This window comes from Vicugna pacos, chromosome 1 (assembly GCF_048564905.1).
Source record: "Vicugna pacos chromosome 1, VicPac4, whole genome shotgun sequence".
Lineage (NCBI taxonomy): Eukaryota > Metazoa > Chordata > Mammalia > Artiodactyla > Camelidae > Vicugna > Vicugna pacos.
The window spans coordinates 64,156,528-64,169,681 of record NC_132987.1 but is presented as its reverse complement, the minus strand read 5'-3'; the positions used below and the strand labels follow the sequence as shown (position 1 = coordinate 64,169,681).

Genomic DNA, 13,154 nt, shown 5'->3' with positions numbered 1-13,154 from the left:
CTCTGCACCCCTGGCACCCCATACAGCACACGGCACATGAGGAATGCTCAACGAGCTCTTGAATGAGCTGAATGCAGCACCCTACCTAAAACAAAACGAATCCCAGTGAGAGATCGCTGTTTTGGTATCTATAGCAGCACGAAGGTCAGATACTTACTATGCTACAGGTTTTCCAAAGACCTTTCTCCAACCACAGGCTGCAAGAGGCTGGATGATGCCAGACCGAGCGGCCCAGCTCACCTGGTTCATGCAGCCAATCTAAAAGGTGCCCTGTCTTATTACATGACTAAGCCCTAAATTTTGGGACCTCGTTGCCTTTCAAATGAACTGAGCAATCCCTGGATACAGATGGAATTCTTAGAGGATTCCTGACCGTGAGATGGATGCCTGTTGAGAACTTCTGAAACCAGCCTCTTCTGATGCCATGAATGTCTCTGATGCTTATCTTCGGGAAAGAAAATGTTCCTCTGGGAACGTAGGGAGGGCGCAGCCAGCTACTTACATTTACTCAACAGCCCGGGTGGGGAGGCAGCATCTAAGGAGCTTTACAGCTGCTGTCCTGCTTGCTGCTCACTACAACCCTCTGGGTATCTGACAGATGAGAACATCCATCAGAGAGGGTGAGTGAAGGGTCCAAGGTCACAGAGGCAGAAAGGGGGCAGTGCCAGTTCTAGAATCTAGATTTGAACATGCACTGGCCTCGCATCCTGGTAAATGGCCCTCTGTGGAAGTATCTTTACTAATTACAGTATATCATTCCTTATAATCATAGTTACTGAAGAATACTGTAACAAGTTCTATTCTCATAGCCACCATATTCTGGGTACTCCAAAATGAAATATGCCTCTCTTGGCCTTTGCTGTCATGTCCATAATGAAGATTTATGTAATAACAGATAAAGAAAACTGCTGTGCAGGTTATTCCTTTGAGGGAGAGGAGCCCTTGCTCTAGAAGATATATATTTTTTGCATCCTTGTATTTGCAAATAGCATCCAGGGAACCATCAAGAAACTGAGCAGAGGTTAATATACATGAAACGAGTTAATATGCATGAAGAGTTTTCCAGGCTCTCCCACCTGAGGCACACAGTGGTAACAATCCCACCAAGAGGGCTCTTTTTCCTTGGGAAATTACCTGTCAAATCTTGGCTCATTCAAAAGGTATTTTGGGAGGCCTCTGTCATGGGGCCACATTCAAGATGGTCCTAAAACAAGTCATTTATGAAATATGCAAACTGTGATGCAGTGACAGGAGGTAGCGTATGAGCATGGCCCCAGAAGGGGCCACCACGATACATATTCTGAGAGTGAAAACTACATTTCTGAAGAAAACAGTACAAATAGGCTGAGAAGTACTTTTATAAACATAACTAGGTAACTGTTGCATGGGAGGGGGTTCATTTGGCAAGAATCCAGAAGTCTAGAATTAGGCCCTAATGTCAGAGGCACTTTTAACAGGAGAAGTTTAACGTAACCTTGGGAAGCCTTCTGGAAGCCGTCAGCCCAGTCCAGGAATCTGTGTTTGGATGCTGGCTCTGGCCACCAGGAATGATGTCACTAGTGTCACTGTCCATTTTTTTACATCTGGGAGGAAACTGCAGATGCCCTTTGATCTCTAATTGCCTGCCATGTTTTAAAGGAGATGCATATATATATGGATAAATATATACATATGGCTATATATATATATGGATAAACTGGCCAAATAACTTATTAGATGAAGTAAAATATATGACCTTACTTAGATGTACCTTTGGGATCTCAAAATCACAAGACCAAAAGTGTTCTGTTCAAAATGCTATATCCTATTTGATACAAATTTTCTCAATATATGCAACCCAAGAAGGAGGCTGACTACTAGCAAATTATTCCATGTACCCCAGACATTTTAAGTACAGAGACTGCGGAAAGCATCAGGGTTGGGACTGATTTCAACAGTTTACCATAATGGAGTAACTCAAATCCCAGGAAACGCACTGTTTGTGTGCAGAAACCAACAAAGAACAACAAAGTCTCAGCACTAATCTTTAGTTACATTGAAAACAACTACACAGACCACGTCCGACTTCTCGTGTGCTGTTAGCAGAGGGATTCCGAAAGGTCAACACTTCACGAGACTCAAAAGAGCAGAAACCCCCCAACAGCCCCCGCCTCCCTCTGTACACACGGGGAGCGTCTGTGGGCAGAGCCGTCCTCTAGGCTACGCTGCCTCTGGAAACCAGAGGGGGACCCAGCAGTCCTGGCTGCCCCCCCATTCCCGTGACAGTGTGTCACAAAAGCCATCTCCAGGTTACTCAGTTGCTTCCAGACCTTAGTCTGATTTGCTTCACTACTAACTTTTACAACCTATCACATAACAAACCTGTCCTGTCTCGGTGGGGGTGAGGACAAGAAGCCTTGAACAGGCAGAGAGACCAGAGACAAGTGGCAGGAGCTTCTCTAGAACGTCCCCACCGGCTCTGGCCCTGGCTCCACCTCAGCCCCCGTCTAAAGATGGACCCCAACCGCACAGTCTGCATGGGCCAGGTCGCAGGGGAACGGCCCGAGAAAGACTGAGAGAATGCTGAAGTCAGCTGCCTGTGAGCCTCTGAGTCAGCAGCTTCAAGACCAGAGCGGTTGTTGAGAAATAAGACTTCTCTCCCACAAAAACCCCAAATGTAACAGCAATCCGAGAGCTCTAAATCAGTGGGCACAATTCCGGAGGGGGAGCCCAAGCTCACCGCGGGGGCAAGGAACTGGGGGCGAGCCCCTCGCCCACCCGCTCACGCCGCCTCCCTCCTGAACAAGCTGGAGTGTTTGCGAGATGACGAACCAAGGCTGGGAGCTGCACCGGCGCGATGGTCCTGCCTGGAGCCGGGCTCGGCTGTACGTCCTTTCTGGATGAGCACACCACGACCTCATTCCAGAAACTACTGTCTCCAGGAGGACTTGAACAGCGCCACATTTCAACTAGTCATTGCTTTCAAAGTAAAGGGGAGGAGAAGGCTAATCGGGGATGCGGTGGAAAGAAAGACAGTCAAATGTTCCAATCCGTGATGTATTCAAGTAATTCAGCTTCTTGAATTATAGCCTAAGTGCTTCTTAGGAGATAATATTATGTGAAAAAAGATACAAAACTGTGTACGGACACACACATACTCTTAGAAAAAACCAAAAAGGAAAGATACTAACCTCTAAAAGTATGAGTGATGGAATGATGAACAATTTCTCTCTTCAGAGCTTTCTAGACCTAAGAGTAACCGGCCAGCTAGCTGGAGTCGTCCTCTTGACTGAGGACACAGCTTTGGAAGGGATGCATGTGAACCAGTGAGGGGAAAGGAGTACCTTGTCTGGTTTTCCAGATGGTCCAAATTAATCCTGGTCGCTAAGAAGGAGGCAGACAGCACAGACTGACCACACATCCACCGACTCCCCTGTATTTTTCAAATTTTCCAATGGGGGAACACAAGACACCCCAGCTCAGCAATCCCTAGGAGTTAGTGACTCGAAGTACTGCACATGGAGGGGCCTCAAAGGCCTCTCGGACCTCCTGTTTCTCCACCCTGGGACACATGAGAGTCTCCCAGTACCACAGGGCTGGACAGAGTACTGGGAGGAGAGAGGGCACTGGGGTCAGGCAGAAGTCTGAAATGCAAGCCTAACTCAGGAGAACTGTGGGTTCTGAGGGTTGAACAAACAGCTGTGTATATTCACTCAGCTACAGAATACTCTGGTTTCCAAATGACCAGTTTTCCCCACTAAGGCTGCTCGCACCTCATGTACCACCCTCTGGGCCCCGCACTTCCAGGCTCTCTGCTGTATTCAGAGGAATGTAGCATCTGAGGTGGGGGGGAGGCACCTACCACTTGCTGGGTCTTGCTTCCTGCCAAATACCATGCCAGATCCTCTGTCTACATCTTCAATTCTCAAAATTTTGCAGAAACAAGGAGTGTTGGGCCATTTTTAGAGACAGGAAAACCCAAAGTCCAAGACAACCCAGGCAGTAGGCTGATATTTAAACCGTGGGGACAGGATCTGCACGTTGCCCGACCTAGCAGCCCCAGTCCCCAGGCAACACGGACTCAGGTAGCCTTCCGGACGAAGACACGTCAGAGGATTATTTTTGGTTCCTGACGGGAAAGGAGGGAGTTCTGTGATATTTGCCAATCTGTTTTGTTTTATTTTTTAAATCCACCACTGAAAGCTAATTATAGACACAGCCAGGCTTCTTGGAGCATTTATGGAGGCTGCTAATGGGACTGGGAAGTCCATCCATCCCGCCATGCTGGAAGTCCTCAGCAAAGCCGGGCGATTCACAGGGAAGGTGGCCCCGCCTGCACGCTGGGCAGCAGCTACAGCTCCCACAGGTGCACGGTACTGACTCGTAAAGGCAGCCAGCGGTCAGAAAGGCAATGTGCTCGTTGCCCTAGACACATTCTCTTACTGCTCACAGCAGCTCTATGCCCAGAGTGACACAAGCAGCACGTGGTGGTGTTGGCTTTAGACCCAGGCCAGCCTGATCCTAAGCACTTTCTCTGTGAATCCAGACAGAACCATCCAACCCATCAGAAAGGGCAGATCCCTGTTGCCTGTTCAGCACGTCAAATCTTAACTCCGCCCCCAGGTGACTCTTCTATGACATTCCCATGTCCTGCACGTTCCGGAGCAATTCCAATGTTGAATGTGCTGCTGCCGCTGCACCCGTGGGTGGACTCGAACTTGTCTCACGGTGCAGTTGGCCCCAGGAGGCCCCACTCGCTCACCCTCATCTGTGCAGCCCCGGGCACTTATTTCTCCCGTGGAGGGATGGTACTCCTCCCACAACGGCAGACTGTTCATACGCTCTGATTTGCTTCACGTTTGTGCTTTTTCTTCCCTGCTATATTCTAAGCTCCTTTTAAATCAACACTTTACAACTGGAAGACAACTCTCAAGGAAGGAATTCTGGAAACAACAGAATACACACAGAATACACAATGGACTACACGGCGGTAGAAGACACTACAATCCTGCCTAAAATTGTTCTGCATGACCCATGTGCAGGTGGCATGGTGTTGGAGAGAATGACCCTTCTGAGACACAATTTCACAGTATCTCATCGGAATGCAACTCCCAGAATGGGGACTGCCAAAATGTAATTTAACTGGAATCCATGTCAAGTCCTGTGCTTCGATTCAAAGATTTACGTGCTCAAACATGACACAATAGCTAAAGTTTGTTCAAAATATTAAAAATCTTCAACTTTTGGTAGTCAAGTTAAAACCAAGCTCAGTAGTACGACATGACTGCTCAACAGAAAAGAAAAAGAAAAGTGAGCTTTGTTAGGATGTGCTAATGGAAGTGGAATGTCCAGGGTACAGGAAGCAAACGTTTAGCCGACGTCTGGGCTGAGTCCTTGTTATCCAGACGGCACATAAGTTGCCTGGACCTAAGAAGCACACTTAACAAGGTAGAGCCTCGGGGAAGGAAGAGACCCGGTGTGCAGCCTGGATGGGAACAGAGAAGAGAGAAACAAGATCTTTTTGGACATTTGACAGGTCGTCATGTGTAAGAGGGGGCCTAAAATGTGAACCCTGAGCGGGAAGTGACTGAGAAACAATTTTCTGTACAACATAAAAGGAAACTTTCAAATCATGTTGTGGGATGCAGAATGACGGGCCTCAAAGATATCCACGGGCTCCTTCCTGGAACCTGTATCAGGGTTACTTTACACAGTAAAAAGGACTGCAGATGCGATTAAGGATTCTGAGATGGGGAGACTCGCCTGGATCATCCTTGTGGATCCAACGCTATCACAAGGCTCCTTATAAGGGGGAGGCAGGAGCATCAGAGAAAGATATGTGACAACAGAGCAGAGGTTTGTTGAAAGGTCAGAAAAAGAAATGAGGATGCTACACTGCTGGCTTTGAAAACAGAGGAAGGTTCTGCAAGCCAAGGAAAGTAGATGGCTTCTAGAAGCTGGGAAGGGCCACTGAACAGATTCTCCCCGCTTAGAGCTTCTAGAAGGAATGCAGACTGCCAAGTCCTAGATTTTAGCCAAATAACATCCCTTTCAGACTTCTGACTTCCAGAACTGTAACAGAATAAATCTGTTGTTTTAAGCCACTAAGTTTGTGGTAACTTGTCACAGCAGCAGTAGGAGATGAACGGGATGTCAATCAAGGGAACAGCCATCCCTGTCCCCAGAGGCAATCAAGAAGAGGCTGATGGTCTACCTGTCAGGAGTGCTGTGCGCAAGTCCTGGATGACCCGCAGCAGACTCCTCCAACTCCGAGAGTGCAGTCACGTGGCAGTGCCCTCTCCTGCTTTTGTACTCAACGTGCTGGCCCCACCCCCAAGGAGTGTCCTCGTCTTCTCCCAAGAGGACCATGGCAGTAAGCAAAAGGCATGCTTTGGGGATGTCCTAAGGGCACCCAGGCCTGTGCCTGACTCAGAGAATAAGGGCTTGTGGGGGCGCCTACCTGAGCAGAGGATGCCTTTGTTCCTGGCACAGGAGAAGTTGTCGCACTCACAGAAGGGCCCGTAGATCTTGCCGAACTCGCTCTCAAAGCAGGAGCACTGGTTGCAGCTGCACTGCCCACGCCCGCTGCACAGGGGCTTGCCCTCCGCTTCGCGGCACAGGTTCTGGTACCCGCTCTGGCTCTCCCCTTCCTGGCACTCGCACCTGGTGCCCAAGTAGCTGGGGTTGCACTCACACAGGCCGCAGACGTAAGTCCCGTTCCCGCTGCACCTGGCGCTGTCGGGCTCCAGCACCTCGCTGCAGCTGCACCTGCAGTTGTAGGTGACCCCCACCTCCAGGCTGTCCCGGAATCCCACGGGCCGCAGGGTGAACGTGTGCTGCGTGTGTTTGCCCGGGCAGCTCCGGGCCTCCACCGACACCTCGAAGGACGCCTGGGCACGAGAAAGAGAGAGGACATTGTGACCACGGTGTGTCTCCAGCCACTCAGGGATTCACCCCAAGCACAGTTCCTCCGAGGTCCTCAGTGAAGAGCTGGGGCCAAATCCAGCCCCTCCCCACCCTCAGGGAGGAGCGCCCGGGAAGCCCGAGCAGGAAGGGGCCCCAGAGTCAGCAAGCGCTTCACTTTACCCGGGAAGGGTGTCTTCAGGACGCCAGCGTTTGACAGGCATCATGCCTGGTTCTTCCGATCATTTTTTAGTCATTATCTCTTTTAATTTTGATCATTATCTCTTTTAATCTTCACACCTCCAAAAGGGCTTCCTTCCACAGAAAGGTAGACGGATTCACTCAAGTTTACATGGTTCTTTTCCTCTGCTTTTTTCTTTTCCCCCCACTTCTATCCTATCCTCTCCCCTCTCCATTTTGAATGTCAACAAAATACACAACAAGTATTTACCAGGTACCTCCTCTGTGCCAGGCTAGACGTGCTCTCTGAACTTATGGGGCACTGGGGCCGAGGGCCCTGGCAGCTGCCTGCCCCTGTCGAGGTGTTTCCTCCCCTGCTGGAAAGGGACAAAATGACTCCTAGGTCCCTCCCAGCATAACTGTTCCCGCACAGACACACCTGAGCTTCCCTCTGCCCCAGTTCCTCTCTGAGTGGTCCTCCCAGCTGCATCTTTTACCATCAGCCCATGGCCCTGAGGCTGTCGAAGAAGAGTCATTACCACAGAAGTGGACAGACTTTTTCCTATTAAACAGAGCAAGTAAAGAAGTGTTGCTAACTCCTGAGCCGCTCATGGGTTGTCATGGAAACAGACAGCAAGTGGACCTCGCTGGCAGATGGTGATGTAGGAAAGATGCCTGTTAGCTGCCCACATGGCTGGGATGCGAGGAAAGCAAGAACATTGCTTACAGCGATTCTCCCAGGAAGTGGAGCACAGCTCCTCCAGCTCTCCTCCTCCCTCTGTGCAGTAAGGATCACCCAGCACTGCCCTCCAAGCAGGGCACCGTGCAAATCCACACACAGGTGGCTGGCACGCCCTGGCCAAATGCCATCCTGAAGTGCTTCCTTCCCTGAATGGACAGAGACCTGGGCCCACTCCAGAAACCAAATCATCGCCTCTGGTCCAGATGCCTTTTTCAAAAGGCTCCTCAGAATATTCTAAAGTGCAAAGCAAGTTAGGACCCACTTTTAGCGATTTTTACTGTCAGTTCTACTACTTGGGTTGGAATAAAGCTGATTTTTAAAAAGTCATAAATAACCTGCTTTACTGGGTGCCCTTTAGGTAATAATGTATATTTTTGGAAAATATCCAAAATTTGTTTTTCTAAATGTTCTACAGATTTTTATCACTGTACTAATTCTAAAAGGCCTCTCCTCAGATCTGTGACATCTAGGGACCCCTCAGGGGAGAGCAGGAGTGTGTGAGACTGCACAGGACAGCCCCAGCTCTCTAGGTCCTGGAGAGAGCACTGCTTGGCAGCAAGCCATGGCTCTGGGGACTCAACAAGACAGCCAGGAGTCAGCACTAGCAGGAGAGCATCCCAGGAGATGCTGTTGGACAGGTGAGCTGAGGACGGTGACCAGGGGCCAGGGTCAGAGGACACTGGGAGAACCAAGCCAGTGCAGACACTTGGGACTTATGTCCATGTGGTGAGTGGGAGGAAGCAAAGGGAGAGATTGACGAAAGCAAGTTCAAGACCAAGTTCTAAGGCCCTGAGGTACAGGTGAGCTCTCCAGGGAAGGAAACAAGATGGGGACCCATTTGGGGCACTAAAATCTGCCTAAGGACAACAAACACTAATGGTTGCCAGGTGCCAGGTACTACACACACCAGACACTGTGCTGGGCATTTCTACGAGCATCTCATTTATCCGCCCTAGAGGAAACATCCTCATTTACTAGAGAGAAAATGGGGTTGGTGGCTCGGGGATCTTAGTGCTGGTCACAGAGCTGGGGGTGGGGGGACTGGGTCTGTGTTCTCCTTTGGCATGTCACCTCCTAGAAACAGGGAACGAGGAAGATACCCAGTGTCCGGATCTGGGTACAGAGGGAGGGGCCCAGCTCACTGCATGGACTACTAGATGGAGCCCCCCCAGGTGGTGACCAGAAGCTCCCTAAAATCTTCCTGTCTCGGGCTGGGGATGATCTGAGCCTGCAGATGGGAAGGATGAGGGGGGTGGGGGGCTGCACCTGACCGGGGCCACCCAATTCATGGGGCCATCAAGAATGTGGAGGTGAACATCCCTCCCTTGGAGGCTCAGAGAGAAGCCATGACTTGCTCAAGGCTACTACTTCCCACAGGAACAAGTTTGCTGGACTTGTTAAATGGGAAGTCCTGCCCAGCAAGGGCATATGGGGGTCAGAAGTGGGATAAATTGCAAATAACCTAGACCACGAGGCAAAAGCATTTAATTATTGCAAGACTGTGGGGACTGTCCATCTGTGAGCATAACCTTGCCCCGGGAAAACTTGCCTCATAAGGGATCAAGGAGCAAGAGATAATTAAATCTCCTGGGTCTTGCCCACGTGTCTGGGTCTGCTGAGGAGTAAGTGGAGATGCTGGGGCTGCCCAGAACCAGTGCTGGAGCCTATCACTGAGGATTCAGAGAGGCTCACTCACTGTCTGCCTGGCTGAGGGAGTGAGGAGGACCCAGCTTTCAAGCAGGTCCCAGCGGCCTTCCTCAGCCAAAGCTTTGGTCTAACCGAGGTCCTAGCTCTCGGGCCCCACACAGCCTAGCACACAGCAGGCCGCCTGATAACCAGAGAACGGCTCCATTTCGCCACTGGGTCTCAGGTCCTGCCAGGCACAGGAATGCTATAAAAAGCACTTCGGGAACAGCCAGTAAATCTGTTCTGCTACCCCTCCCTTCAGAGTCCATCTCCCTAAGGGATCAGGAAAGAATCCAGAGAGACTGTCAGGCGGCTGGAATGAGGCTTCTCTTCCCTGACGACTGTGGACTTTTTAGTTCCCAGAGACTTTCCATTCTCCCACTCGGAGATTCCAGAGCAAGGTCACAGACAAAGCAGCCCTCCCTCCTGCTCAGTCCTGTTATTCCAACCTCATTGAGATGCTCCTGGTTCCCCCGCAGGGCTGCTGGACTGACCCACCCTTTCAAAGGGGCTGCCCAGCCCCCACCCATACCCACCAAACCCAGGGCTGCACAGATGCCAAGTCCCCTAGGAGAGCACTGAAACAAAGTGCTGGACATGGGCATGGGGTAGAGAGCCCCAAAGGAGGGGACAGGAGAGGGGGACGCTGTGGGAAGCCCATGACAGGGCTCACTGGGTCCTTTGTACTGGGCGTGAGTGCTGGCCGCATAGCCGGCCACTTGCATACTGATTCGTCAAAGCTGGTTCATGAGAAAACTGACTCGCAGTGGCCAGGCCCACTCAGTCAGCGCCTGGTTGGTGTTGGGAGGGCAATTAGAGAAAAAAATGGAAATCATTGGATTTGGGACTTCAGGGTTTCATTTAAGGACTATTTGTCTGAGGACAACCTTGTCCCTCACCTCCTACCACCTCTCCAGCTTCTTGTCTGGACAGATCTCTTAATCCAGAGAACACAGGACAGTCACAGAACCACTGGTTAGAAGTGACCACGGAGCCCCGGCCTCCCCACCCCCACCCCTGCAGGAAGCTCTCGTTACACAGAAGTGAGACCTGCTCAGATGCAACTTGAGCCCAGCTGTCCCAAGGCTCCCCCACCCTGTGGGCCATGTCCTTCTCCAGAGGCCAGACCCTGAGACACCCCTGGCGACAGTTACACGTTGCCTGCCTAATCCTCTTCTCCAGATGATGCCCCCGGAGCCCCTGGCCCTTCTGCTGTGCTCTCGACTCCTGCCTGCCCTCCTCGCCATTTCTGGACTCGCCCCACCCTCCTCACTTGTGGTACTAAAGAACAGACCTGCCTGTCAAACAGCAGCCGGACACGTAGCCTGGCAAGTACATCCTACCGTGTGGCCCAATCCTGCCTCTGCAGCCCAGCCCCAGCCCCTCTCTCCTCTCAATCCCCAAACCACCCCGCAGCTGCATCCCCCCCGCAGCAGGGCAATGCTTTCACCTTCTCCTGGACTCAGCCACTGCTCTGCACATGCCATGTGCGCTAACGGGGCCTCCCCACCCTATTTCTGTGTCTGGAAAACTGAGCCTCAGCTCGACAGCACCCCTCTGTGATGCAGGGCCCTTCTTCCCTGGGGCTCCTGCAGCACCAGGCCCGGCTGCTATCACTGCACCCCACTCCCTGGGGTTGACTCCTCTGCACATATATTTTCTCCACCAGATTTGTCCCTGGGACAAAATGTCAAGACGGAAATGCCTGCACACTCAGTAACAAACCTGACTGCCAAGGTCCAACTGTCAACTCTTTGGAGAAAGTTCAGCCTGAGAGAAAGGACAGAAGTACATCTCCCCTTCAGCACAAAGGGGGCTGAAGGACAGCCCCCCAAGAGCCCCTCCGGGGCCAGCTCAGCGGGCAAGTGCCTGGGCACACAGTGCCCATACTCAGAAAGAAGGGCCTGTGCTTAGTTTAATGCTCTGCTATTGTCATCTTGAAATTCTTTATTTTTGAACAAGAACACCACAGTTTTATTTTGCCCTGGGTTCTACCCCACCCCACTGCCTCCAGGGCCCTCAAAGAGCTCGCCTCTTGTGGCCTGGTGAGCAGCACCATGTGGTTGTGACAGGCAAACGGCCACAGCTCTGTGCCGACCTGTCTCCATTGGCCCTGGCTGGGGAGCCGGGGGTCATGTGACAGTAGCCCGTGGACAGAGCAAGGAAACCAGGAGCCAGCATGGGAGGCCTGCCTTTAGGCCACTCTGTCTCAACAGGGTCACAGCCCCTCAGAGCCCAAGGGAGGCTCCTGCCTGCCTACTCGTGTGGAAGTGTGTCAAAGGCATGAGAGAAGCACCGTTCTTCCTTCTCTTTTAAAATCTATACATCATCCAAATACATCTGCGATTTTTCACTTTCGCGAAGCAATGCCACTTAAAATTTTTTCCTGTATTCTGGATGTTGTCCCTATTTTTCCGAGGTCTCCTAGCAAAAAATTAAATCTTACGCACTGGAGTGTCCCTCCACAAGTGGCAACGATACCACTCTGCACTTCTCTGAAGTCTTTACTGCCAAAGTGCATGAGGTAAAAGGAAAAAAACATGGACTCTGGCATCAGTGGTTGCGGATCTGACTCCTGGAGCATGTGGCTCACCAGCAGCCAGACTTCCAGCAAGTCTCTCAGGCTCCCCTTGGAGCCTCGGTCTTCCTCACAGAAAATGGGGACGTCTACCTGACACGGATGCTGCGGGCAGCGGAGGACCTGGCAGCAAAGCCCCGGTGCAGCATGGGGCACATTATCAATTCCCATGAAATGGCCTGTGTCATTCCCTCCATGGTCAGGAGGCAAGGAGAGGACTCGGTTTGGGCTGAGTTGAGTCCACCACCAGCCGTGGGTGATCTTAAGACAGGTCAGCACATCCCCAAATCTCAGGATGCTGGGCAGCACTGAGCCACAGGGGTGTGCATCATATGTGGGGAGGCGCACAACGGCACCCGATACTCTGTGCTCCCCGCTGGAGGCCTGCTCCCTGTTACTGTACTTTGCTCTGAGGTGAGCCCTCTGAAACAGGTATGATGAACAGAACCGTGGGCAGCAGGAGGCCAGGGAGAGGGGGCATGCGGTGCTGGCGTCACAGCCAGAAAGCCCTGACTTTCAGCTTTCACTTTGCTACTTACTGGCTGTGGCACCTTGGGCAATTAATTAAATTCTTTGTGCCTCAGTTTTTCTCATCTGTCAACATGCATAACTATCTTTCTTGCAAAGAACTAGGTGAGGAACATGGAGCTAACTCATCGTCCAGTTACTTTCCAGGTTTTCCCAAGACTAAGTGCATCTCCCTCTTCGGTCCACAAGCGACCCAACGTTCTTATACCAATTTTCCTTTTGCTTAAGGTAGCATAAATGGGTTTCCGTTCCCTGCATCCAAAAAGAATTGGCTTTATGCTGTTATTATCAACAAACACCAGTTCCCTTGATCTTCCTAGTTTCTAGACAACTCATCCTGATGGTTGCTTGTGGCTGGCCTTTAAAAAAAAGAACTGAACCTAGAACTGAAGATGCAGTCTGACCCACATGAAGAAGAGTGAAGCCATCATCTCTGGGGTTTCAAAATACTAAAAAATACTTCCATTAATGCAGCCTCAATTGGCATAATTTTTTTTAAGCAACATTGCTTACTCACACTGACCCTTTGAGAATTAGAATCTGCCAGATCTTTTTCCT

General features: G+C 51.0%; 1 protein-coding gene across 2 annotated transcripts in view; it reads right to left on the bottom strand.

Moving 5' to 3' along the window:
- The window catches only part of ITGB5 (integrin subunit beta 5), a 105,157-nt gene that overhangs the window by 23,117 nt on the left and 68,886 nt on the right, over positions 1-13,154 (bottom strand). For both annotated transcript variants that reach the window (XM_072963927.1, XM_072963924.1), the window contains one exon: positions 6,440-6,869. In XM_072963927.1, coding sequence (XP_072820028.1) covers positions 6,440-6,869 — 430 coding nt within the window. The remainder of the gene's footprint in view (positions 1-6,439; positions 6,870-13,154) is intronic.